This window comes from Bacillus rossius, chromosome 2 (assembly GCF_032445375.1).
Source record: "Bacillus rossius redtenbacheri isolate Brsri chromosome 2, Brsri_v3, whole genome shotgun sequence".
Classification (NCBI taxonomy): Eukaryota; Metazoa; Arthropoda; class Insecta; order Phasmatodea; family Bacillidae; genus Bacillus; species Bacillus rossius.
Genome location: NC_086331.1, coordinates 131,829,867 through 131,857,331, shown reverse-complemented (window position 1 = coordinate 131,857,331; position 27,465 = coordinate 131,829,867). Strand labels below are relative to the sequence as shown.

General features: G+C 35.4%; 1 protein-coding gene across 2 annotated transcripts in view; it reads right to left on the bottom strand.

The window, feature by feature from the left end:
• LOC134529844 (tyrosine-protein kinase transmembrane receptor Ror2) overlaps window positions 1–21,676 on the bottom strand; it is a 32,047-nt gene extending 10,371 nt beyond the window's left edge. Inside the window, exons 1-7 of one of the 2 annotated variants that reach the window (XM_063364349.1) lie at window positions 21,493–21,676; window positions 20,551–20,738; window positions 15,664–15,866; window positions 13,618–13,894; window positions 11,017–11,259; window positions 8,843–9,039; window positions 4,693–4,848 (exon numbers count right to left, since the gene is read on the bottom strand). In XM_063364349.1, the coding sequence (XP_063220419.1) occupies window positions 4,693–4,848; window positions 8,843–9,039; window positions 11,017–11,259; window positions 13,618–13,894; window positions 15,664–15,866; window positions 20,551–20,602 (1,128 nt within the window). In that variant the 5' untranslated portion in view covers window positions 20,603–20,738; window positions 21,493–21,676. Of the gene's footprint in view, window positions 1–4,692; window positions 4,849–8,842; window positions 9,040–11,016; window positions 11,260–13,617; window positions 13,895–15,663; window positions 15,867–20,550; window positions 20,739–21,403 lie in introns of both variants that reach the window. The other variant, XM_063364348.1, reaches the window with a different exon arrangement.
• Window positions 21,677–27,465: the final 5,789 nt, after the last annotated feature.

Sequence of the window (27,465 nt, the reverse complement as noted above, 5' to 3'; positions counted from 1 at the left end):
ACCATGACATAAACAATGTATAAAAAGTAATATCTAGAAATTAAACAAGAAATTACATACTAACACATGTCAAATTACTGCAAATATGATCAATCTTCTACAAAATAACATCAAAGTTTAGTACTAACCAAAACCATATAAAATATTGTTTTAAATAGAAAAATAATAACATATAATTAAAATTCCTAAATACTGTCATTCAGCCACTCCTCACTCACACACACACACACACACACACTCATTACGTGTCTGTACATTTCGAGAGCCAATGTTTTTTAATAAGACAGTTGGTTTCCAGCTTCCTGGTCGTGGCTGTTCCAGAGGTGAGATGCAGTGACTGTGTAGGATTTCGACTTTGTTTTGGTTATATGCATGGTTATTAAAAGTTCACAATTTTATTTTAATTTGGTCCCATGACTGTGAAGTGAACTTAAAAAAGTAAAATTGTGGTGTTAAAATTGAGGAGTACACCAATGCTAAATTTTAACCAACAACAAATATTTGTGGTAATGGAATCCCCACAAATGGTCAAATTTTTAAAAGAGAAAGCTGAACAAACAGCGCATAACCTAAGTATGTCATTTTAATGATTTTTTTAAAATGTAGCAACAGATCTTTACCATTTCCCATTTAAAAAGTTTTCCCTGTTAATAAGTTTTTATCATCCAGTCCCTTGAAAACCATCTTAACAGGATTTTACTGTAGTGTATGTGCAAGTACATAGTGCACACAAAAACACAATTATGCATACCAATGTACAGAAATGTGTAAAGATTTGCTTCTTTTTTATGTATAATATGAAATAATGTAACAATCATGCAAAATATTTCATTTACATGGAAATAAGTATTTAATGTATTCACACAAGCGTATGATGTATTACAGATATTAAAAATGTTAAAATAGCACTTTTGTTTTAAAATTCCTAAATAAACTGTTCCATAGCTATCTATAGTCGCCGCACGGTAAGTTCGTACTTTTGGGAAGAACTGTTGAAAAATGGAACTAAGAATATTTGGTTTACTATTGTGCAATTTTTTTGACAAATAAATAAACAAAATAGGACGACATAATTTATCAAGCTATTACGTTTCCGTACGTGTGTATGAATACTGAAATAATTTGTATTTGTTAATTTTATATGTAAGTTTTTAAACACGCGTGGCAACGATATTTATCGTTATGTTGGCTACACACTTGAAGAAATAGTTCCCTAGTATGTAATTTTGAACAGCTGAAATAACGATAAATATTGCTTAAAATGTTTCACATATGTTTACTTCCAGATCCTGGAGTAATATTGTTTAATATATACGAAAGTTAAGTTATTTTGTTTACAGATGACGTTGCAAGCTGTTGCGGATGAATCACCTACGTAACTGTGTGTCGGCCCGAGCCATGTTGAACGCTTGTTTGCTCAGAACGACTTCTGATTTTCCGAAAACATCCAGTGTATTTGTGTACTAATTAATTTTCTAATTTTAAAGGGTTGTCTTAATTGTAACTTGTAGTGAACTATTGCTTTTACAGTGTAACTTTGTGTTAGTTATTACGGTTTGTTAGGTTATTAAAATGAATGTAAAGAAGAAGGAGACAGCACGATATTATCAACGTGGCACGAAGAGTTAGGATGTTAATGAATACAGGTCAACTGGAACAGGGTGATGTCGCAGAAATGACAGCATTTCTTCTAGATCTGGGCGTCACGACCGTGAAAAAGTGAGTGACTAATTAACACGTTATGAAAGTATGTGCGTGAAAATGTTCCGTTAGGTTGGGGCGTGTTTGTAAAATAGTGTAAAAGTACCCTCGCAGCTTTCTTGTTTTGAATGTCAGGCAAATTACAAACAGACACGTTCTTATATTTTCGGTTATATATTAGGGGTAATGGATTTATCTGCTGTGCACCCGTGGAAAAGGTTGCAGGGCTGTTCAAGACAGCACATTAAATAATACATAGGTCCCTAGAGGTCAGTATAGGCCTACAATTAAATACTGTAAACATAGGTAATTGTGTAAACAATGCGTAGCATTTTCTTTCATTTGTAAGCATTTTCAACCCACAACATCAAGGAGGAGGAGGATCACCGACTAAAAAATAGGCTAGCAATTAATGTATATTATTAATTTAATTCAAGTAAAAAATGTATAATTGTGTTTACATTTTAGTGCAGTCTTTCTGAAAATTATTATAATCTTTTGTTTTGCGAAAAATACCCGTATGTTTGGTAAACATTAGAGATTATAAAATCGGTATGATAATTTTTATTTAAATTATTGCTTCTAAGCTGCATTTAATGATCCATTTGAGTTTGCGTAGGTAGGAATTTTTACAATGTAGTTGGTAGCTAATTCTTTTTGGCTAGTACACACACTATTAGCAGATTTTTGATAAAAATACTGATAGCTTCATGAGTTTTATTACAGTATCAATTCTAGTGTACGATATAATATGTAGGCTTTTTTGCATTATTTTAAAATCTAAGATTAATTTTTTTATAATGTCCTTGGAATTTATTTTTTACATGGGTTAATACATACTTTGTCACAGTTACTTTGCATACATGTAAGTCACCAGTGTAACTTCCATATGGAATGTTTTTGTATTGTTTGTTTGTTATTATTAAACCTTTATTTTTTCAGCACGTAGGCTCACTTAAAAGTAGTTGTCAGTACAATGAACAAAATAAAGCATAAGTTTGAGGATAAATATGCACATACATTTAAATTATAAGCCAATTGCACATATATTTCATGAACCTGAGTAATAAAATGTTTTGAATTAGATATACATACATTAGGCCTATAGATCATTGCATAATGAATATAATACATTAAGAAAATTATCCTCACAATAGTAACCCTTGCAGTGTAAACAGTTTTGATAGTAACTGTTGTTCTGTCATGATAGCATATTCATAAGTGTTTTGCTCTTGTCAACAAATACTATTCATTCCTACTGCATTTTATACATCCCAATTTGAGTACTTTTATTTTAATTTTATATTCAATTTGTAGATCCTACACAGAGTAACAACTCAAGGATATAAGACTTATGGATGATGAACAAGTAAAAAAATGTACATATACACAGCAGTTCCTATCATATACTATCATGATAAATGGTAACGTGAAAACGAAAAAGTGTATGTTAGTTAAAATTTCATGTTTTTAATTACATATGCTCAGGGTAAATGTGTTAATGTATGCGTTTTAATTACAGGTGTTCTGGATAACATGTTTAGTGATATGTAATTTCTCTGCTGTGTTTATATGTGATTCTTAAACATTAGTTTCATTACAGGATATGACAATATTGATGGTAGTGATAATTTATTGCTGAGTTTCGATTTATTTAATATATTTATTTTATTACAGATTCTTAAGTTAAGTTTTTTATGGCAACAATTTCTTTTCTGCATTGTACATACTTAAGTGATATAGTTTTTATGAGACAAACCACATAGACACATAAAAATACACACTTACAGAAATGTTTAATGTATAACTTAGAATTTGAATTTAAAATTTATTCTGCTTGATAGAAAATAATGTCTCTAATTACAAAAAACATGTTGGTTAGCCATAACCTTTAACCGATACTTAACTCGGTTCGTAGTGCCAGAAAAGTGTTACTAACTTGTTATTTTCTATTCACAAATGACCTCTCGATGTAATGGCAGTGATGTGCTTGGCACTCACGGCTTTAGGAAACTAACAGTTTACATAGCTACCTCATACTGAATAATTTCTTAAAGTTAGTGACATAATTTTCATGCTTTCAACCATAGCACTTTGTGATATAGTAATCTCGAAGCAGCAAAATTTCTTTAGTAAAACTTAACATCAATTTTTATAGATATTATGTGAAGACACAGCACCACGCTGGGTTTAAACTCTAAACTATAAAAATTTGCTTCGATTTTTTTATATTTAATATTTCAATTATTAAACATGGTGTTATGACATTTTCTACTGACATTTAACCAATTATAAAAATTGCAGTGTAATTTTATTATCCATTAATTATATCCCTATTTGACAGTTACCCAACCAAAACATTGCCATGTGGTAGTCACATGGTTTTCCACATGGCAATGTTATTGTTGATATTTGGCGGAAGGATACATAGTCACCTTGAAAATAGATCCCAGCTTGAAGCAGGGCTTCCTAAAAGTATGAACTTACCGTGCGGCGACTATACCTCTCCTGCATATTTATTCAATGAAGGGGACATAAAATTATTTGGGTGTCTTTGGTTTGCTGCTGCATAATTTGTTAGCATGTAGAAGGAAAAGATAAGAGAGAGAACTATATTTTCCTAAATTTACAACTACAAATTAAGTAACTTGGAGTAAAGGTTGTATGCGCTTGTAGGTGGGACACTAAGACTATTAAAAAAGTTATCAGAAAAATTTCAAAACCGAATATCTATGGTCTACATGAAAATGTCTCCAGGATAACTGAAACAATTATAATAGTCATTCACAGTGCAATTTGGGGACACATTTCCATTTCAAATGCTACACAGCTGGTTGATACACAGGGGACTGGAGTGACAAGATTGGGCTCATCATGTGCATACAGCATAACCCAGTGTATTAGTTACAAAAAGCAAACATACTCTGGAGCCGTGTCTTTTCACAACTTGCACCTGTAAAATGACAAACATCAAGAATTTGGCAAACGTACCTGAAAAACACGCCCAAATGCCCCTTGGCCCAGGTCACGGATGTAAATTATATCATTTCTTGGAAACTCCAATTTTTCAAGTTTTGGATTTAGCTGAGCACCAGTTCTATGATATGCTAGGTTGCTTGGTAATTTGTCCAAGTCAATATTTACTTCCTGTAAAAATAAAAACCTTAGGATCGCACATAATACTTCCCCGCTGAAATACAAAACATGGGGTCAGAGCAACCTTCAAAATCTATGACCTCTATTTGACGTCTAATAAAATAACTTGAACCTTAATTGGGTAAAAACAGAACAAAACACTATGCACATCATACACTGTATTACAAACTAGCAAATGATAATACATCCTTAAAATTAATGATAAATGCCTTAAACTTATAAAATAGTACTTAGGTTGTGATACACACACAAGTGCAAAATCTTTTGCAGTTTATTGCTGCATTATTGGCCAGCCTTTGTTATCAAGTTTTGTACCTTCTGACGATGAGGAATAAGTAGAATGCGCACCCTATGCCAGATTTTGGAACATGCACAAAGCATATTAAATTTTTAGTAGTGCATTTATATAAATAAACTGTTTGACAATTTAATTGGTCTGTGCCCCTTAGACATGATGACACCCATCATTACTCTTAACATCAACAGCGTATCCCCCCCCCCCGACCACATCAGTAGATCACTGGAACCCTTCAGAGATGATTTTCCCATTGGTCCACACAAATCTGAGCAAAGACAAGGGATGAGATGTGCACTTTTATCACGTACTCGCTATTGCTGAGTTCAACAAGAGCAACTGTTTAAAAATAGAACTGACTTATTAAATTACTTTATGTTTAGACTTGTTATAGCATTTGTAGTGGATTGCAAGTTTTATTAAAACTATTTTGCACCCCTGAATACATAATGGGTGAATATGCTGATAATATAATTTATTTAGCATCTTGCAAGCTTGAAACAGTAGAACACAAAGTCGGTGTTTTTAATTAAAAGCCTGAATATAATTCAAAGAAACTGTGTTAGACATTATTGTAAATGTATTGTGGAACAATCATAAATTAGAGGAACAAAAGATACCCCTTTCACAGAAGCCGCTATTCTCAAAAACTACAAAATTTAATATTAAAGATAAAAACGAAACCACTCAACTCTACGTGAAACACTGTTCCTACATTGTTACCACTGGAGTTTAAGGACCAGAGTGAAGGGGGAAGAACCAATTTAACAAGAAGTACGTAGTTAGCGGAGGTCTAAAAGCGACGAGGCCAAGATGCTGCCGAGTTGCGAAAAGGATTTAGGCGTGGGGGCAACGATTTTGCACGGAGAAATATTTTGCGCGAGTAAAGCAAAGTGCTGGAACGAAGGTTTAGGAGGTGGGGGAGTGGAAGAATAAAGTGGCGTGATGCACTTTTGCATAGGAAAAAGGAAATGTTGTAAACAGCACTAAGGAAAAAAAAAGGACTGTCACCTGGTGACAGGATGCTGGTAGATGCAGAGCTGAAAGGTTAGAGAAAACTAAATAAAATTCCCAAATAAGAATTCCTTTAAATAAATCTGAAATCAGTGATCTTAAAAAAATTTAAAATGAGTCGTCGAATCCTCTAAAGGTGGCACAGTACACAGCTTTATAGAGTAAATTATAAATTATATTGCATCCATGCTGATCTGAACAAATATAACACATATACTGACTTTTAAGATGGAAGTAAACTGCACCAAAGTAGTCGCATGACTTAACACCTCATTAAAAATTTAATGATTGGAACATCTGACACTGAAGTTAAATTATTTTTAAAATTTTATTTAAATAAAAGTAAGGAATTTCATAAATGTAACACAATAATGTTTGACAAAAGAGCATAGTTTCACATGATTAATGCATGAATACCAAATCATTATGCTAGCATCATTGTTAAATTTAACATGCTGTAGAATGATAAACAATCATCTGAAACTTCATTTTAGGCAGGGCTACCAAGAAAGTTTGCTTAATCTTGAGTTGAATTGCAGGGCAACATATTGAAGGATGATGATGGAGTCATCAGAGACCTTAAGCTAAGCCTGACTTGCATGTGGCAGTTGACAATGTTGACCACTAACCTTCAGCTTCTGGAATTACTTGAAAATTCAATAACAATAATAAAATATAATTTTCCAAAATTGGAAAAGTTTTAAGAATTTGGAATTTGAGAGCTGATTTAACATTCTTATTAGAGTGAGGACCATCTAGAAATTCATTACAAACCAACATTTACAAAATATCATTAGTTCAATGTACACCAATCCCTCACTTAGCACATCTTCAAATTGCAGAAATTAATTTAGCACAATGTTAATTTTACTACCCCAGTCTTGAATAGCACGTATGTAAATTTCAGTTAGCACGCAATCGCCACAAGCAAAAATTAAGTCGGGCATGACGCCACGAAGTCTGCTTCAACTCGGTAAACAACAGATGTACCGTGGGATACAGTTAGCCATACGAGGGAGAAGAAATGTGCGTGCAGGTCCGACTACGCTATCGACTGTTGTACAAACATCAGCTATGGCAAGTTCAGTTGCGGCTATTGGGTGTAAAGGTCCAAATGTTTTTACGTCCGCATGTCTGCCGTTGGGCCGTACCGTTGTCGCCCGGCCACAGTCTGGGCCGTGATGAATTTCAGTCTAGCCAGTGGCAGGGAACTCGCACGCACAAACGTCTGCCCATTCGTCTGCCGGTAACTGTACGTGCGCAAGCACCTGCAGTTGGAATCATGGCTTCCAAGCGAGAGCATAATACACCGTGTTCAAGAATTCGAGACAAAACCACAAGTATTACAGCGTGCAGAATGTCATGAAGGCCACATTGATATTCATCGCACTTTAGTTTTAAGAAAGTCAACAGTACGTACAATCGCTTGAAATAAGGACTCTATCAAACATTTAATTAAGTCTGATGATGTTGGTTGTACTAGCGGGAATATATTTCATATTGGATACTGGAACAGAAATGAACAGATGATTCACATGGAAAAGGTTGTGAAATGAATGGTGCAAGAAAATAAAATCAAGAGCCTGACAGAATTTGTGTGAACCAAGCGATGATGCACGAATAAGCATTTGAATTTTTTAAAAATGAAAATGTAAATATCAGGACAGTAATGTCGGTTTCATTGCCAGTAATGGATGGTCTGGACGTTCATGGAAAGGTACTCAATGTGAGTTGAAGGTCACTCCCGGGTGGGCAAGTCAACCAGCCAACTGACAATAACTACCTCCCATTACGCGGTGTCGTATTTGTCGTATAAAGTATTCCATGGTAGGCTTATAAAGATAAATGGTGTGACACATTTATCGTTAGTGTTATTCTACGCATTTATATTATGTAAAGAATATTTCCCTACACATTTTGGAACACATTAAGTAAATTAGCCTTGCTATTTATGGAGATCAATGCTTCAGAAAATGTGATTTCGAATAACATGAACATTTTTAGGAATGCATTAGTCATGCTACGTGAGGGATTAGTGTACTTGAAATCTGGAATGCTACAGTTCAAGTCTTGATGTAGTATTATTTAAAAAATGGTTCTCTTTTTCTTTCATTCAGTTAAAGTAATTTTCCACTAGAGCATTTGCTTGGCAACAACTTTTTAAACCATTCTCGATTGTTTGGAAATACTTTTGTTTAAACTACAACAGAAAAAAACAGCATTAACTAGGAACACGCCCGATACTCAAATTACCATTTATTTCATATCACAATACTTTAATCAGATAAATTGAAAAAACTGTGAGATAGGTCACTTTACTTCACAAGCTTCCTTTCACAGAATGAAACTTAACTGATGGCTAGGTGTGTGACATGGTGAAGTATTAATATGCAATCATCAAAATATTTAAGTTTGAACATAAGTTCAGTGTAAAAGAAAAAGTGCCACCTTATCCTAAATACAATGTAAATTCTTTATATCAATGGATATTCGAGCAGGAGTTAACCTAGGGAGACACAAAGAACCAAACCATTAATACAAAATAATACTTTTCAATAAACTTACAGGGCTCGAGTATATAATACTTCCAAGTCAACTATTATTTATTAAGATGAATTTTTTTCAGGACAAAATAAATAATACTTTCATATAATAATTACAGATAACAAACCTTACCTCTCTTGTTGATGTTGGACCATAACCACTGCGATGCTTGTATATTCTATGACATAAAAGAAGCAGCAGCAAGATAATTACGATCACAACAAAACCTACTGCGGATAATATCAGAATAAACATAGGTGTGAAAAATGTTTCCATTGATATTGGAGTTGAATCCAATTCAATATCAGATTCGAGATCCGTAGAGTTTTCTGAAACAAAAAGGAATAAAAGGAAATTTTTTTAATTGTAAATTTTTGCTAAATCGTAATGATTTAAATGAAAAAAAAAAAATCATATCAAAGACAGTGTTCCACACAAAGTATAGTTTTACCCAGATATCTTTTAAATTTTAAGAAAATGTAATTTATAAGAGCTGCACTTTAATACAACACTGAATCTACACTAAAATAAACTGACGCGCTATTTATAGGTCAAGTTGTAAAAAAAAGCTGCATAAATTTTTTTTACTTTTCCTTTGTTTTCCAGACAAAATGTTATGATTATTCCTTGACCTTTGTGGCAGCATATAAATTGTTTTATCCATATGAAATATCAAATACAGTTGTTCTAGTTTAAACGAACATTTAAGGAAGCCATGATTGATATCTAATTATAGCTCAAATATTTCATCTTATTCCAAAATTAACATTGCCATTGGCTTAATGGCCCATGCCAATGCATAATATGTTCCTTACTCCTGCACCCATGAGCATTCGGCCCAATTACCCCCCCCCCCCCCCCGCTTTCCTTTTTTTCCCTAGCCTCATGCCCCCGCTTGTCGCGTTGCACTGGGCGCGATCTGTGGACAACTTGAGAAGCTAAACATAGGCCCCTTTCCGCTAGGGAGAGCCACTGTCTGGACTGCATTTTCCTTGGCCTTGGGTTTTCTCTGAGGCCCTTGCGCACTATCTAACGGCATGGGAGACAACCAGATGTCAGTCCTGGCCACTAGTTTAACCAGCAGGGAATGCTACTTTCCGGCCCGGAGGACTCATTCCCCTCCACCCCCATTTTCAGCTTTCTCCGGGCTTCAATTAGGCATGAGGATGTCCCTCGCCTATGATATCTATAAGTCAGGTTCTCGTTTTATTTTCTCTGCATTGTCCTTGCTAGGCTAAGTTTATCACTGTGTGACCTTCTGTTCCGCAGCGGGGTCCCAGGGTTGCCTACCTGTTTCGACACCCAACATTCACTCTCTCTCTCATGCTGCTGCAGTACTTCCGAGTTGTATTCGCCTAGCACTTCAGTGTTTATCACTCCATAAAACACAGTAAGTAGTACAGGTGATGGTTTATTTGTGGCCGGCGTCTCGTGTTGGGTAAGCTACTTAAATGGCTTGGTTGGTTAAACTATGTAATTTTTGATATGCAAGAGCTCTTGTAATTTCTCTAAATTTCATTAGTTTTGGTAAGTTCATCAAAAAACCTTATTTTGAGTTTTAAGTCACTTGTAGATTTTTTTAAGCTGTATTGTAGCAGAGTATTAGCTATTTTGTCTTTTATTAAATAATTGCTGTAATAGCACAGCTAACATTTCATTTAGTTTTGACTTTCATTTTTTTGTAACTCGTATTGAGTTATATCTTATTGGAATGAGAGCATCCAGAGTTCCTTCGTCATGCCAATTATTAAGTTAAGGGTTTTTGTTGTATGTCTTGTTAGGTTTCAAAAGTTTATAGTTGTTTTTACTTTAAAAGGTTTTATTAACCGAGTGCGCACTCCTAAGTAAGTTTTGTAACCATTCATAGCTTTTCTTTTTGATGCCTAGTTCTTTTCATTGTTTAAAATGTTGGTATGGAGTGGTTGTTATGGAATGACCAAACAATAGCTAGGTGAAGGTTGAGAATTTTTTGACTTAATTTTATTATTTTAGCGTTAAGGCTAGTTGCAGCTATGTTTAGATGCTGCCACAATTATAACCATCGGCCCTGCCTGTAAGCCTCTGCTATAGGTCATTAGGGCAGTTTGAGTTGCTTTTCAGCATACTTAAACAACTTCTCATCTCATTCACATCAGTCTGAGCATTTGTGGACATTCAGTAGTTTCTAATAAAACTACCTGGTAGAGGCTTTGTTATTGTTATTGAGGTTATGTGAGGAGCTTCACAACAATTTTTCTGCTATACTTCACTAAAGACATCTCAAAAGCAAAGTTTGCTAACATTTTAAGTAACAACTAAACACTTACCACAAATAGGAACATCACATCGTTGCCATCGCACTTTGGGATCCAATGTGTAACACCAAGGCGAAGGTTCTTCACCACCTGCATTTCGACAGAAATTTTCAGCATTTTTTATTTCTGGGAACACATCGGGTGGTCTGTTATGGGAATGTGGCTCCTGAGATTCCCAATTCTGGCATGGCAAGCCATATTTGGTTTTATTGACAGTGCCTTGGTAAAATCGTCCACGACCTCTGACACAATCATCTGAAATAACACAATACAAAAAAATGTTATTGGGTCAATAGATTTTCTTTCAGTACTGCATTTAATCTAAAATAATGTGACACTGAATACAATGCAACCAATTTTTTTTATCATGAGTTTGTGAAAAAGACTTTTGGGAATAGAAATCACAATTAAAATATATAGAACTTGAAAATCACTTAAATTCGTAAATTTACACTATATTTACTACAGAGTTTCTGGTGCCGCTTTGTCGGTAGAGTGATTTACATGGCTGTTCTTGAAACAAAAGCGGGAGTTAGAAAAAAAATTGTGTTTTAGGGCTGTGATTCAAGAATGCAGTGATATACAGTGGTCGCCTAGGAGGATGAAAGAGGAAGGGAAGGGGGTGTCTTCACCAGCAAACTACAGTGAAAGAAGCAGAAGGAAGTGGAACAACAAACTCAATTTTTCTCCCCCCTCCCTTTCAACGGACATTCCAAAGTGTTATCCTGTCTCACGTATTACACACGTGCCTAGTTTCAGAAAGTCGTACACAAGATCTGACTATATAAAGGGTGAATCTTGTCATGGTGGCAAATGCAGGAATGAGAGATTACCTGTTCTATTTTGTGCCAACAGTGATGGCTTGGAGAAAGTAAAGCCTTCGGTAATCAGAAAGTTTCAAAGCCAAGGTGTTTCAAAAACATTAAAAAGCTGCCCTGCACTTACAAGAACAATAAAACAACAAAAGCTCGTGGAAAAATGCTGCACTGTTTAAAGAATGGCTGCAAAGTTTGGATGCTAAAATAGGAATACAATCAAAAGATTTGGCTGTTTCTTGGCTCTTGCACTGCACACAAGGTTTGTGTTAAATTAAGAAATGTTGAGATGGTTTTCTTTCTACCAAACTGCACTAGCAAATTACAAGCTCTCAACCAGGGAGTAATTTCACAAGTAAAATGCTTCTATAGGCATCAGCTAGAGCAGTTCTTATGTTGGCAGATAAAAAACAGAATGAAGTAAGCTGATGTGAAACATCCTCAACACTGCTGAAATACTGAGCTAGGTGTTTCCGTAGCCAAATACTTTCAGAGGGCAGATTTCCCTGTGCATGCTGTTTCAGAATATCACAAGTGCCAAGAGGAAGGTGTTCCTGAATGAGAGCTTTAAGTGGAAGCACCTTCATTTGGTGACTTCATGGAAGGTGACAATGCTCTCATAACATGTCAAGAGCATGACGATGATGTGTCAGCCCCCAGTACAGACGAGCAGCAAGAAGATGAAGAACCAAAGAAAATACGTCATACGCGACAAGAAGCCACTAATGCAGTGGACATACTGCATAAGATGTTTTTGACTTAAGATGAGCCAGAAGCAACATGGAACTGTTTTCGATAAGTTAAATCTGCAGCGATGCAAGGTATTTCTTCATGCAATGTTCAAACTAGTAGTTTAGGCCATTAAAAAAAACTAATAAATTTTTTTTAAATTATTTTATAGATAATTCATTAACTTTCTATAAGATAGTATTCAATTTTTTGGTTCCATCAAGTACTTTATACTGTATAGCCAGACTCTTGGAAGTATCTGCTACATTTCTCTTAATACAAATCAGGATTTAACCTCGCTGGGAAGCAATTGATCTGACCACTCAACCACTGTGGCCTTTAATAACAGACATGCATTTTTCACATAAATTTGAAAAGGATACAAATAATAAATATGGGTTTGAAAGACGTAATGTATCTTGTAAGACAAACCAAAAAAATTTATTGAATATCCCAACACCAACCTACGAAAACTCTTCAGCATACTCTAAGATAGATGGAGTATCAAAAGCCTTCCAAAGTAGTTAAAAAATGTTGGGAAATAAAGTGTTTGCTTTTGAGAAAACTGAAATTATAAGCACAGTACCGTACACTCCCGATTATCCGCAAAATTAAGTGGCAGGGCCACCGCGGATAGTGAAAATCGCGGATAATCCTCAAAAGAGCCGAAAATGGGAAACAAAAAAGGAAACATTAATTTCAACTTAAAAATCTAAAAAAATGTGTGTACAGTAAAAGTTACAATTGACAGTAAAATAATTTTTACATGCTGAAATTTTATTATTTTACTGAATAATTAAAGTAACAGTAATGTAAACATAAAAGTGCTCAACCATACGACTAGAAACAAAGCGCGACAGAGACAAAAATAGCAACGCATGTCAGCCTACTGCGTGAGTTCCGAGAAGGCCTGTGCGTTTCACTGTATACTGCACACAATACACTCGTCAGTAGAGTTCAAATTTGCTCACTTGTAATGAAATACAGATTTACATGTGTGATGTATTTTTTCGTAGCACCGCGGATAATAGGGAGTTTACTGTATAACATAAATGCAGAAAATACGTACAGGTAACTTCCTCGTGCTTCATATCAGTCAGATGGGCATGTGAGCACACTTGTTTAGATGAACCACGAAAACTTGGCAAAGATTCACAGTTTGGCAGCTGGAAATGACCTCTTGACTTGAAGTATATTCCTCGCTGTTTGTTGTCTTCTATTAGGGCCCAGTCATTGTAACAAAACAGCTGTCGCACAGCCAAGCAGTCTTCAGCACACAACGGCAGTCCCACCGGGTAACTATCACGCAACACGCATTGTGGGAATGCGTACGTGCACAACAGCTTCTGTCAACAGTCACATGCATATTGTATCATAACAACTGACATTAACTTACATGGAAAGTAATTGAAAATTACATTTTTATCCCTTATGGTCTTGCTATGTAATTACTGAATATTTTTCCCACTTGCGTCAAAACCATGGAGGTAAAGAATTTGAGTTGGTAGAATTTTCTTAACCAAGCTATAATCAATTAAATGTTTCTTCTCATTTACTAATTATTTTAATAGATCTCCACATATAATCAGTTTAATTCAATACGTTTTTAGTTTAATTTTATTCCATCTAACATACCCGAAAAATCATTTTTACAACACTTCCATAATTCATTGTGGGAAATTCAAGTGGCGAAGAAACCCATTGAAAACAATTGAATTTAAGTTAACTATATTCTGAACACTACTTAGATACACTTTTCTTTAAGGATTCTTACATGCTTCACAACAAATTGGAAAAAATCGTTATTTATATTTAATTAGAAAGTTGTCTGAGAAAAAATGTCATTGCATGAACACAACCATAAAATGAAAAAAAATATATTTCATTCAAAATGCCAGATGGTGTTCATGCTGTATTTCCAAAGTATTTTCAAATGGATTGACGGTGTTTAATTGTTTGTCTGGATTAATAGCATAAAAATATGAAATATTAACTGTGGTTAACGCACTTTACAATTAGAAGACACAATACTCCCACAATGTAAGAACTAGTAAGCCAGCTATCAGTGTTCATTTGACCACTTTAAAGTCCTAATGAACCACTTCTTTCAAAGCTGTGGAAATGCAAATTCTTAAAATTCATTTGGCCAACATTAATCCACACAAATGACAAGTAGCCAGGCGAAAAACTTGTCAAAAAATCACAAGAATCTGAGAGAACAGAAACAACGTTAAGCCCAAACATAATTTTGAAGGACAGTGCAAAACCAAATTACGAAAAAAAAATCAGAGATCATAAAATTTGCTACACTTACAAGATACGCCATCCCCGTATCAGAGCAACACTGCTCCAAGTCCACCACAAGAAGGCAGAAGCCTCCTCGAACACGACACAATAAAGCATCCTACAGAACTCACTGCGCAGGACCACTAGTGTTAATTCGTTGCCAGGCAACCAGGAAAGGAGGGGAGGAAAACAAGAACGGACGAACGTGGGGAATCTCTCGTGGCCGGGCAGAAGCCGAGGCGCGGCACGGCGTTCAGACGCAAGATTCTCTGCCTCCTAGCCACCCGCTCAATTAAATAAATAGGGGGAGCTGAATTGTTGCCCCTTGGATGGGCAGCCCTTCAGGATTTTTCTGACAGTGGTTAGTTTAGGTTAGGTTAGGTTAGGTTAGATTAGGTAAGGTTAGGTTAGGTTAGGTCACTTTACAAACTAACCACTGTCAGAAAAATCCTGAAGGGCTGCCCATCCAAGGGGCAACAATTCAGACAACCTTTCAAATAAACCACTGTCAGAAAAATCCTGAAGGGCTGCCCTTCCAATGGGCAACAATTCAGTCGCCCCAATAAATAAATGACTGGACTTAACGTCTCATTGACATCAAGGTCATTAGAGATGATGAGGAGCGGTGACAGAGAACGGAGCATTGATGTTATGAATTGGTGGGGGTATCTACAGTGGCTCGAGAAAACCCACAACACTCACATTTCCCACTTGCAAAATATCAAGGCTCGACATCGTTGGAAATAAAACCTGAATTCTTTGAAAAGGTGAGCCAGTTAATTATTAACATGTTTAATATTTTCCACTCCTTTGACGAAACAGAACTTACCTCTGCCGCACTGCGACATGGCTCTTTCAACCCGACTATCATTTCATCCCAGAGTCCTTCTGTAATCTGCTCGTTGAGCCATCCACCGGCAACGTCGTACGACATGTTGAACCAAACAAGACGGGTGCTGTTCACATAATGCTTACAAATTTTCCCACTATACGGGGCACAATATCCCGGTGGAGGAACTAAACTTGGTTTACCTAAACCACACATAAAAAAAAAACAAAGCTTTCATTAAAAACAAAATTTGCATAGTAGTTTTAATGTAGAAAACATCCCAATCACATTACATAATCAACAAAAACAATTAAAGGCAACATTTCCATATAGCACTTCAGTGACTTATTTGTCACACCTTCCTTCATCACACTTCAAGAAGTTTTCTGTTGCTTTCAAAGTAAGCATTTTTATAAATGCTTTGTTAACATTATAATGTAACCACCCACTTCATAATTGTTTTCATGATAACATTCTTATTATGTCACCTGAAAAGCACACAAATGCAGCAAGTAATTAACCCACTCCTTGCCTTGTTTCATGTTTAACTATCAGTTTACAGTCAATCCACCCCTTTGTGAGTTATCAAATAACTGCACCATAAGCAAGTTGAGGAAACAAAAGGCACATTTTTTTTCTAAGGTTATTAAATATCATATGCGGTAACACATTTTATGAGTCATGTGTGATAATTAAGTTCCAATTATGTCAACAAAAAAAGGAAATAAAATTAATTTAGGAAAATTTCTTAAATGTACTAACTATTATAATATATTAAGTAACTAGTAATTTAACAATTTAAAAATTCTTCTTTTTATCTATTACAAAAATGAAACTTTTGATTGCACAAGTAAGGCAGAATTTCGATACTTAAACAAAGGCACGTTCATCCGTGATTTGACAGTCCATACTTTTGATATTTCACCTCTTCTTTTCATTTACCGGAAGCTAAAGTCAAAATACTCCGGGTGAATTTAGAACCTGCCCGTAATGACCTTCTTCCCGAGCAAAATTGTAAGGAAAAATCATTGCCATCTTTAGAAATTATAGCACGCCACAAAATAAGACAAAAGTTAAAGAAAATATAGTTTTTCAAGCATAATTTCCAAAATAAATACTTTTACCAGATGGATTATCTCAACATGGATATAAATTCTGCTAATAGGCCTACTCTTATATTATATATATATACATATACATACATACATACATACACACACACACACATATATATATATATATATATATATATGAATTTTTATTTTTAAAAAAAGTATCCATATTTTCTATTTTGTTCATGATAAATATGTATGTTACGTTTCTCAAAAGCATTTACTTGCCGTCATAAAGGTATACAACTGTTTTTGATCAGTGCCATTTTGCTCTCAACCCTCACAAATACCCAAGAGCAAAAAGGTAAACCCACAATATCAAACCTCATAACTAGTTTCACATTATTGTTTTCAAAATGGTAGCCACACACAATTCTAAATACTTCACTAACATGTCATATGTGCTATAAACTCTTATGATTTTCTTTGGTATCTCAAGCCTCAGATGAAAATATGCTTACTCATCCATATCAACTGGGTACACCATTGCACCCATTAAGAATACATTTGGACTATGAACTCAATAACCTAAAAATTTATTGATTACTGCCAAACATTCAAATTTTTCAATTTCGGCAAATAAATAGCTTGTGCTTCAGACCACGAGCGAATGATGCATGAAGTTGGCCTGAAATAGAATTAGCTATCACTTATTTGATTCCCTTGATTTAGCTACAGAACTTCAACATGTTCACAAAGGATGCTAGAATGCAATACCAGAATTCACCTGAATCGTGGAGTAACAGGCGATTTGCCTAAAGGCGGTTTGCCTAAACATGAATTCGTTACGGCGATTTGCCTAAAGTCATTTCGCCTAAAGGAATTTTGCCTAACGTCCAATTGCCTAACGGCTATTTGCCTAAAGGCGATTTGCCTAAAGGCGATTTGCCTAACGGCGTTTTCCCTAACGGAGTTATGCCTGACGGCGATTTGCATAATGACGTTTTGCCTAACGGCATTTTGCCTAAAATGTTACTATGATGACAAAACCTCGTTTTGCCAAACGGCGAATTGCCTATCCTAACGGCATTTTGCCTAACCGCGATATGCCTAATGGCGTTTTGCCTAACGGCATTTTGCCTAACGGCATTTTGCCTAACCGCGATATGCCTAATGGCGTTTTGCCTAACAGCATTTTGCTTAACTCCTATTTGGCCAACTGCGTTTTGCCTAACGGCGATTTTCCTAACTGCGTTTTGCCTAAAATTAGGCAAAACAACACATGCCCGAATCGTGTTAAAAAACAAACGGACAATGGACTGATGCGTCAACATGTGAGGAGTTTTCTGGTGAGGGTACCCTCGGCCCAAATCTGATCCCGGTCTAATGAATGCCATGGCATAATAAAGAGTGTAAGTGGTCCTGCAAGTACCACATGCATGTGGTGTGAGAGAGAGCCCCAAAGTAAACGGTATGAGATACCACTATAGAGACTGTGCCAACGTATCGCACTTCAACTGCATCAAAGAAGAGCCTTGAAGTGCTACTTCACCTTAACGTGCTCGTCATGCAACTCCCCCAGATAGCTCAGTCGAAGCCCGCCGCCGTGCCACTGACCCCAATTACATGGTTCCTGCCATTCCTCAGACACGTACCTAACCTCTAAACAAAGTAACACTTCCGATGTTCCCCCCCCCCCCCCACGTGATTTTGACATACCCGATCTTCCTAAATCCGCTTTCAAGACACCGCCTGCACCAGCAAAGCCTGTCACAAAATTGTTCATGATCACCTCGCCCCCAACTAGCCGTAAGTTCACTCCCACAACGCCACTCTTCCCACCGACACCTATCTCCCCAACTCTGTGCAACCAAATGGGGAGGACCTGGTTTGTGAGGTGTTGGTGGTGGTCAAGTTTTGTCGCCGTACATATTTTGTAGAGCCAGAAAGTGACCAAAAAAATTGTTTAAGTTATTTTGCAGTTCACACTTCTTTTGAATGCTCAGCACCGTCAGGTTCTCATCGAACCCACTCGGTTGGAAACGGTAACAAATTATTTGTGACTTTAAATGAGATTCTGAAAAAATTTCCAAAAGAAACTTGATAGTATTTTTTTAATAACTATTTGATCTACGATGGTACATGATCATGAATCAAACTGAAGCCTGCACTTTCCAAACCTATCAAATGCATAGTAAATTTGTATAGCAATGTAAAAATGATTTGCTTAGGTACACTTTCACCCAGTACTCAAAATGTTGAGGCATGCACTCAAAGCATCTTTCATTGGAGTGCACCTGAGAAGGGCACTTACTAAAGGTGTACCATGTTCTACTAAAGAATTTTCTTTCCCACAAAAACATAAAATCTACATCTGCACATATCTCGTGTAACTTGAATAACATTATTTGTTAAGCAGTTTATTTCTTATTTTTATGTATTTAATTTTTAAACTCATCCCTATCAAAATGGATGGCATAACTGCATCTACACCATCAGCTCCAAAACATTGAACAGATGTGACTGCATGAATGTGGCAGGCTATCTACACATACGACAAAGCAACATAACTATTTGGTATCTCAGAAGGGTTTCTATGTCCAAGGCCTTATATGTAAACAGTGTGGTACATAATTATTTCTTACACTGAATTTTTTTTTTTTTTTTTAATTTTACTCTCAGAACGTAATTCAAATGTTTGTTTGAATGTATTTAGATGTACAGTTAACAATGTATATTGATTTTGTGTCTTGATTAAAATGATAGTCAACAAACACACTTCAGTAGTTGGAAAACCAATTAATTTGATTACATGCTCAATTTTTCCTTGAATGAATTAGGATGTTTCTTTGAGGTGCATATGTAGAAAATGTCACCAGGACCTATTTTTTTCTGGGTGGTTAACAACATTATTACTACATTACTATACATTATTGTAATTCTAGTCCAACCACCTCTACAAAATAATACTATTTAATTCAGGGTCAATTAATGGATGTTAAGAAGGCACAAGAAAAGTTGTTTGTTTAACTGAACTGGACAAGAAATGAATAGCCAATGCATGGGAATCCAGTTGCATATCAAGGAAAAAGGAACTTAATAGCCTAAATTCTGAGAAAACTATACTTTTTAAGATACAAACTAAATCAAAGTTCTGCTTTCCTCTGCAAAGAGATATTTTTATTTTAAACTCACCAAACATGATTTTTATCATTGGCAGTTAAATATATTTCTCGCTCTTAAAATTATATGCTTTTTGTGCATGAAATGTTAGTATTTGAAATTATTTTCATTAATTGAAAAAAGCTTCAAATGAGTCTGAAATACTTTGAATCTAAAATATTACCTAATTGAATTATTTAACAAAAACAAAAAATTACAAATATTTGTAGATGTTATTTGGAACACTGGAAGTACAGTAGCAAAGTTAATGACTCATATTTACATCAGACTCAAAACTCAAAATGTTTGGAACCCACAAATATCACCTTAATTCTCTGTGCATAGATGTGCTAAGAAAAAATCCTTCAACAAACATTGTAACTCTTATCAAAATATTTTAGGAAAATCAGTGCATCAACACTGTGGAGGAAGCAATGGTCAACTATGCTTCTAAGATGTAATTTAAATGCATCAATTTGTTACTTGGGTCTAAGGTATATTGGCCAACCAAATCAATGATTTTATTGTTACTGTGTTTGTGAAAGATTCCCTGCTTTTACAAATATGGTTCCTCCTTACCCCTACCGATACAGCACAAGTGACAAGTTTTACTACACATGTTCAAACATACATTACAGCTACAGTACACACCATCTGTTGAATTCAAACATACCGGTTTGAGCTACGACGCTGTTTACAAAAAGTGTTATTAAGAATCCAGCCATGCTGATTCTGAGAGGTTCACAATGGCACTGTCACTTCAATCCATCCTCTCTTGAGCCAGCAAAACTGCAATGCCATGCACACATGTGCCCTTTAATTCTTCGTAAATGTGCAGTAGTGCACATTTTCTTCATTTTGCTGCAAAAAACATTCATAAATGTCATGTTGAAATAAGCATACCTTACATAATTATGTCTAAGGCGATAAAGGAAGAGGGACGCTACGGATAGCTGGGAACTAGGGCATACAGAGGTGGGTATAGATGGCAGAGATCACAGGTGGAACGGAGGCAAATACAAAGAGGGAGGTACGCCTTCCTAGTGAGGACAAGGAGTGGAATGGGCTGGAGGAAGGAATGCTAAGGGTGAATGAAGCAAGGGACAGGAGGAGACAACTAATAGGGGAAGAGAGGGAAGGAGGGAGAGGGAGTGAAAGAGAACTCCTTGCACCGGGTGAAAAAATATCCAAAAATGAAATAGGTATTGACCATTACATTAAGTTACAAGCTAATAAAAACTGAATTTGCATCTTCCCTTGAATATCCATATCTTTAAAGAACACTAGGCAAACAAAATAAATAAAAATTAAAAGCACTGGCATGGACCCCGACAGGCGCGGTACCCTCACTGGAGCCGCCCTTGGTTACTCAAAAACAATATTTTCAAATATTTTTTTATTTTTCCATAAAAAAAGCCGCAAATCTATGAAAAAATTATTTTTTAACGAAGCCCCACTTATCTGGCTAATGCATATAATTAGTGTTGGTTATGCACAAACCTAAAGAAATTAAACATTTTACTAACCACGTGATTATTTCATTATTCATCACAATTAAAAACATATTTTTCGTTTAATAATTACGTTCATTTGATAACTTCGACATAACTCATACCATGACGAAACTGCAATTATTACAGTTCCAACAATCTTCTTTTCTTTTTACACCACATACTACATTATTTTCATTAACCCTCCAACAGTTTACAAAATACAACCCACTGTGTACATCATACAAAAGTAAAACCGTGTAGACAGGCACCATGAGAGCTTTCGTTGACCATCTCATTAGTTTCTTTCCCAAACACGTAGCCATCGTGGCGCTTGCGATGACTTTTTTTTTTAAAATTTAACACGTGAGTTGATTAAAATAGTCGCTTATAGTAAAGGGGAAAGCGGTGTTTATAAATCAAATTATAAATTATAATATTTGTAATAATCAAAATATCTAAAAAGTTAAAAAAATGAAATTTCAAAATGTGTGTTGTCATGACTTTATTGTAAAAAGCCAAGAAGACAAAGACGTTTGTGAACATCGTAGTGTATACATTTTCAAAGTTTGGATGCCAAATAACGTCGTCTCATTAATAGTGCCTTGTATTTTTTGAAAGGGTTGACGCTGTCCGTAGGTGTTCCTCTGTAACACAAGCTACTATGCCACATTGACGCCCGCCCGTTTAGTGTGAGCGTACAAAGAATGCAATGGTGGTGTAAGTTAGTGCAGCGAAGGAAACGATCCCGATGTCGATGGGTCGATATGCAAGGAGCGATAAAGTGTTCAAGTGCTTATCCACTAAATATAATTCCAAATATTTTTATTTATTTTATAATCACTAATGGTTAATTGAAGTATCTTCATCATTTGTATTTCTCATTTAAAAGAATATTGTTTACTGTGTGACTATGCCGCAAATCTCAGCTCCTGAGTCGTTCCCTACAGCTGCGGACTTCACGTGGAAATGTGATCCTGGGTAGCCCCGGGCAGCCAGGGCTGTGTCAGTCCATTCAGGGTGTCCATAGTTAGTACTTTCATACTAGATCTAGTACTTTTATAAGTTTTTTGTGGTCAAGTACAGATCTAGTACTTTTTTCTTTAATATAATGTGATTACAGTAACTCTATTATATTTTATTATTAAGCGTAATTATTTTTAAAAACTATTGAATGTATGTGTGTGTTTGGTGTGATATATTTAAGTTAGAGCATTGCAATGTCATAATAACTTCCTAAATTGTTAAAACCATAAATTATAATATAGTACTTTTTTTTTTTCAAATCTAGTACTTTTTCCTCGCCTAAGTTGGTACGAAATATTTTTTCCTTGTGGACACCCTGTCACCATTCCCTGGGCTGAGGGGTTGGACTTATCTGTGTACAATGGGGTCTACAAAATCTTGTCATCACTGACTGTAACCTCCATAGCATAAGTTTCATAATCATTTTGCATCAGCCCCTATTACTTAATCAGCAATTGAAATTGGCAAGTCAATTAAAAAAAATTAAGCTAAAAATTATGTTTAAGGGTCAACTTCATTATGACCATTTAAGATTTTTAGAAAAGCTTAACATTACTAAAGTGTCGTTTAGGGTGGTACCTATTTAAAGATATTTGGGTAAGGTATCTAGAGAATAAGTACCTACTGCATTGTTGGGATAAAACTGTAACCTAACTCGCGGGTAGTACTCCAGAACAAGTCCAAACCAAATGCAAGGTAACAGAAAGGCAAATGTTTTAATAAACAGTGTCCTGCTCAAGGCTCGAAACTGGTTTCAGCGAATTCTAGCAAATATTTGGTAACCATCAATGCAAATGTTACAACAAAAATCCTAGAGATAGTAGCAGCACCTCTTGAAAAAATATTGTGTTATTCTAATTTTCTAAGTAATTTTAAAGTTACGATTATTTATTGTTATCACAATTAAAGTTTACAAAATGTGTTCCATGCTAGTTTCGCTATCATAAAGTTTCTTTTGGCATACCAAAATGCTTCGTACGTCCCATGACATTCACAAAATTGAATGTATACAAGTAAATAGTGCCAGAGGTAGGTCTACCATCTGGACGAAATCAACGAAAAAGGGAGCTCTATACATGCGTGGGATTTGGGCACCAGATAGGCCACGGATTAGACATCGAAATCTCTTCCCTAGAAATAATGGACTGGCCGTGTCCTATCGTACACTAGGAATAGGGTTAGGTCCAGGTGTAACATTTCAAAATCTAATTCCTTATTTTTGTGCCTTGGAATACCGACCTTAATAATGAATTCACCAAATATATTATCTCATGGTTTTAAACCCATGCTCTCACAGATCGTTATGCTATCTTGCTGCCTCACAGGCATGTGCAACCAGAACACACCCAAGTATAGTGTAGGGCGAATGCCAGTGCGCCGAATGCCAGCCTACTAGTATTGTTACGCCTCATAAGGTTTTTTCTACCTCTTATTAATACTGTCACAATTTAAAGTACCTAGTTCATTATTAGACATGGTTTTCATTCATATTCATTTCGCGATAGGCTAAAATACAAATAGTTATACCTCAGTGCTGCCTCTGCTATTGGCTCACAACTCACCTGGATGACGCTGGGCCAATGAGAAACACTCAACCAAAGCTTTATCGAATCACAGGCTGCTACGTTGGGACGTCTCACAAGACAGCAGCCAATGAGTGGGTGACATTTGACCGAGTGTACTTAGAACTATGGAGTTCATCCTGCAGGTCATTGAACCCGCGAATTTTTCCGGTCCCTAGTCATCTCTCTTTCCCGCTTGGTTTGTACATATATGGGTTTAGAGTTAGATTTTCAGTGTTATATATAGTTTGTGCAGGACAGTGTGTCAGTGGTGGAGTAAGTGAACAATACTTGCGTTGCCGCGCAAAGCTTCAGACTGTCGCAGGCGGAGCCGGGCCAGCCCCATGTAAACAGTCCCTGTGCGAATAAAACAGACATTCTGCTAACACAGGCTTTGAATAATTATGTATTTGAGCTGGTTCCTCCCGGGCCAATCTGGCTGAACCCTTCTCTACCTGGAGCAGCTGGGCAGCCGGGCATAAATCAACGAGGGAGGTATAGCCTGGCGACGTCATGGTCATACTCTGCTATGGCGGTTTTCAGAATGAAAAGAAAAAAAATTGGAAAACATGTTTTTCATACACATCCCTACATTTACACTGAAAGGATGGTCTCTTAATTCCTACTGGTTTGTGAAAAATAACAGTTTAAAGCTTACATTACAATACCTGTGTTTTCACACTGCTGCTACCAGTAATTGTTTATCTGCAATCGTGCATCTCTTTGTTTAGCACAATTATAGCCAACTATGGAGCATTAAAAGTACAATATTTCTTCCGTTTCATGTTTTGAAGTTTATCCCTGGATCCTGAAGTCATGATCCTGATGGCTTGATCCTGTGGTACATGACGCTGTTTTAACTAAGAATGTCGGAAGATCCTGTACATTAAAAACATTTTTTTGACATATAATAATGACTTATGATCGTAAGTAGAATAAAAAGGATTTTTTTTCCAACCTACAGAATTCTGTCTTATTTTGCAAATTCTTTAATGTGCAGAATTTTCAGGTATATGGAAAACATATATTCCTATTTTTTGGCAGGTAAACAGTGAATAGCGGCGGCAGCGTGAAAGCGCAGGTATTGCAATGTAAGATATAAAAAGTTTAATTTTTTTGCAAACTAGTAGGAATTATGAAACCATCCCTTCGGAGTAAATTTAGGGATGTGTGTAGTGTGTGAAAAACTTGTTTACTCATTTTTTTTCTTTCCATTCTAAAAAGCCGTGATATTTGAGCATTACAAAAAAATCAGAGTAATTAATTTTTGAAATCAAAAACAAAATAAATATTTCAATCAGAGCTTTATTTTTAATCTTTATACAATGTTTTTCTTGGTTTTTTTATATCATTTCTAAACATAATGTTGGAAATTAAGTATTTCCTACTCATTTCGTATTTCATCATAAACCTGCTTTCCTAACGAAACATTATTTCACGCTAACAACACATACTTCTGTGCTCTGATTGGCACTTAACCTTCATTCTTAAGGAAAAAGATAAAATATAACTATCTCTTAAGTCTTAAGTCATAATATGGTTCGTGTACGACCTGTCAAAATTCCTACACAATCATAAACCATTCCACTAGTATAAATAGTCATGTTAACAGTGATGTTAAGTAACGAATTACAAGTAATCGGATTACTTGTAACGATTACTTTTCAAGTAATTTATACTTGTAACGAATTACATTTAAAAAATGTAATTCGTACTTGTAATCGGATTACATAACATTAATTGTAATCGATACATTAAGGTAATCGAAACTTTATATTTACTTGCCGTTACTTTTATTCTCGGAACGTATAATGAATACAATTAAGAACAAGAAGATCATACACTTTTGCATTAGTAAAGTTTAAAATTTTACGCTTGTAGTGCTACGATCGTATGCACAACATCTATGATCAAAAATGAAGAGCCAAAGTGACTTGCAGTGTCTCCAACATTACCCTATCCTAAAATCTGCATTTTTAAAATTTAACACATCGCTGCCGTCAAGTGCTCCCGTTGAGCGTCTTTTTAGTGTTGGTAAAGATGTTTTTGCCATCAAGAGAGGGAATCTATCTGATGAGAACTTTAAAATGCAATTGTTTTGTAATGTCAATTCCAAAATTTAAATAGTGTTAGTTTTATTACAGCTAGTTACTTGTATGAAGTCTTTTGATGTTATTCAAGCAAGTTTGTCCTCAAATATGATTCATTTAATTAAAGATAATAAATTTAATCATTACATGAAATAATTTTTTTAACAAAAACGTATGTATGTTTATTAATGTAACAAAGTGTAAAAAAATTGAATCGTAGGTCAGTTTTAAAATGGTAGTGGAAAGTAATTGTTGTTGTAATTGTAATTGTAATTTTACTGATTACTTCTATGTAAAGTAATTTTTACTTGTAATTAGTTACATTGTCACCACAGTAATTGTAATTGAGACCAATTACTTTTTCCGAGTACTTTTAACAACACTGCATGTTAAGTACACAACTAATTCTTAATTCATAATTCTTCATTTTCAATTGTAAACCTAACTTTATTTTTGCTGTGTGTTATAATTAAGAGACAATATTTTATGGTTTTATTTTCATGCTAACTTAGTTTTTAAAACAGGAGATTTCGGTGTTATTTTTTTATATTTTATTATGAAATCTGTTTACTAAAAAAAGTCGCATATTTCTGAACAAATGTGATACCTAAATGTTCCATGAAACTAATTTCTCCCAAACAGTGTCATTATTACTGATATATGATGTAGTTTTTCAATATAATGAATTGTGATAAGCATGTCTTAACTTTTCGGAACATATAAAATATATCTGTTAATAATTATTTCTGTGTTTGAAAAAGGTTCTAAGGTCTGAGTGGTTTTTCCACACTGAAGAGGAATCAAAATACAGGCTCTAGGCAATCAATAAATTAATTAAATGTTTTAATAAATAGCACTTAAATATTTTTTTTTTTTTTTTAAATTTTGAAATGGTTTGCCTGGTATTTTCAGATCTAAAAGATAGTGACTTTATAAAAATGAATAAGTGGGAGAAGTGACCAAGTAAATTGACTTGTTAAATGTGACGTCAACCGGGCCTGCGCCCCAGAAGCCTGGTCAGCTTCCGCCACCTTTCCCCTCACCCCCCGTCCCTCTTCCCACACTGGCAGCCGCTCCGTCTTGAGAACGTAGTCGGGTGGTTGTGTTTGAATAGCGCTGTAGCAGCAGTGCACCACACCCCTTTAACTAGAGACAAACATTGTAATTCTTTTTGGCTTATTTTTCCCCAAGTGGCGTGTGACGGCAGATCGGTTGGGAGTGTTTTATGTACTTTAAGTAATGAATATTTAGCTAAGGCAAAAACAACGAAAAGACATACCGAACATGCAAGAGGTGAACCGAAGTCAGCCAAGCCGGACTGGTTATCATTAATAATAAATTGTTGTAATTTTAGTTAAAAGTTTTTATCATGCATTAGGTGTAATCTAATTATTAAGAGTGTTTCATGTTTTACCTGTAG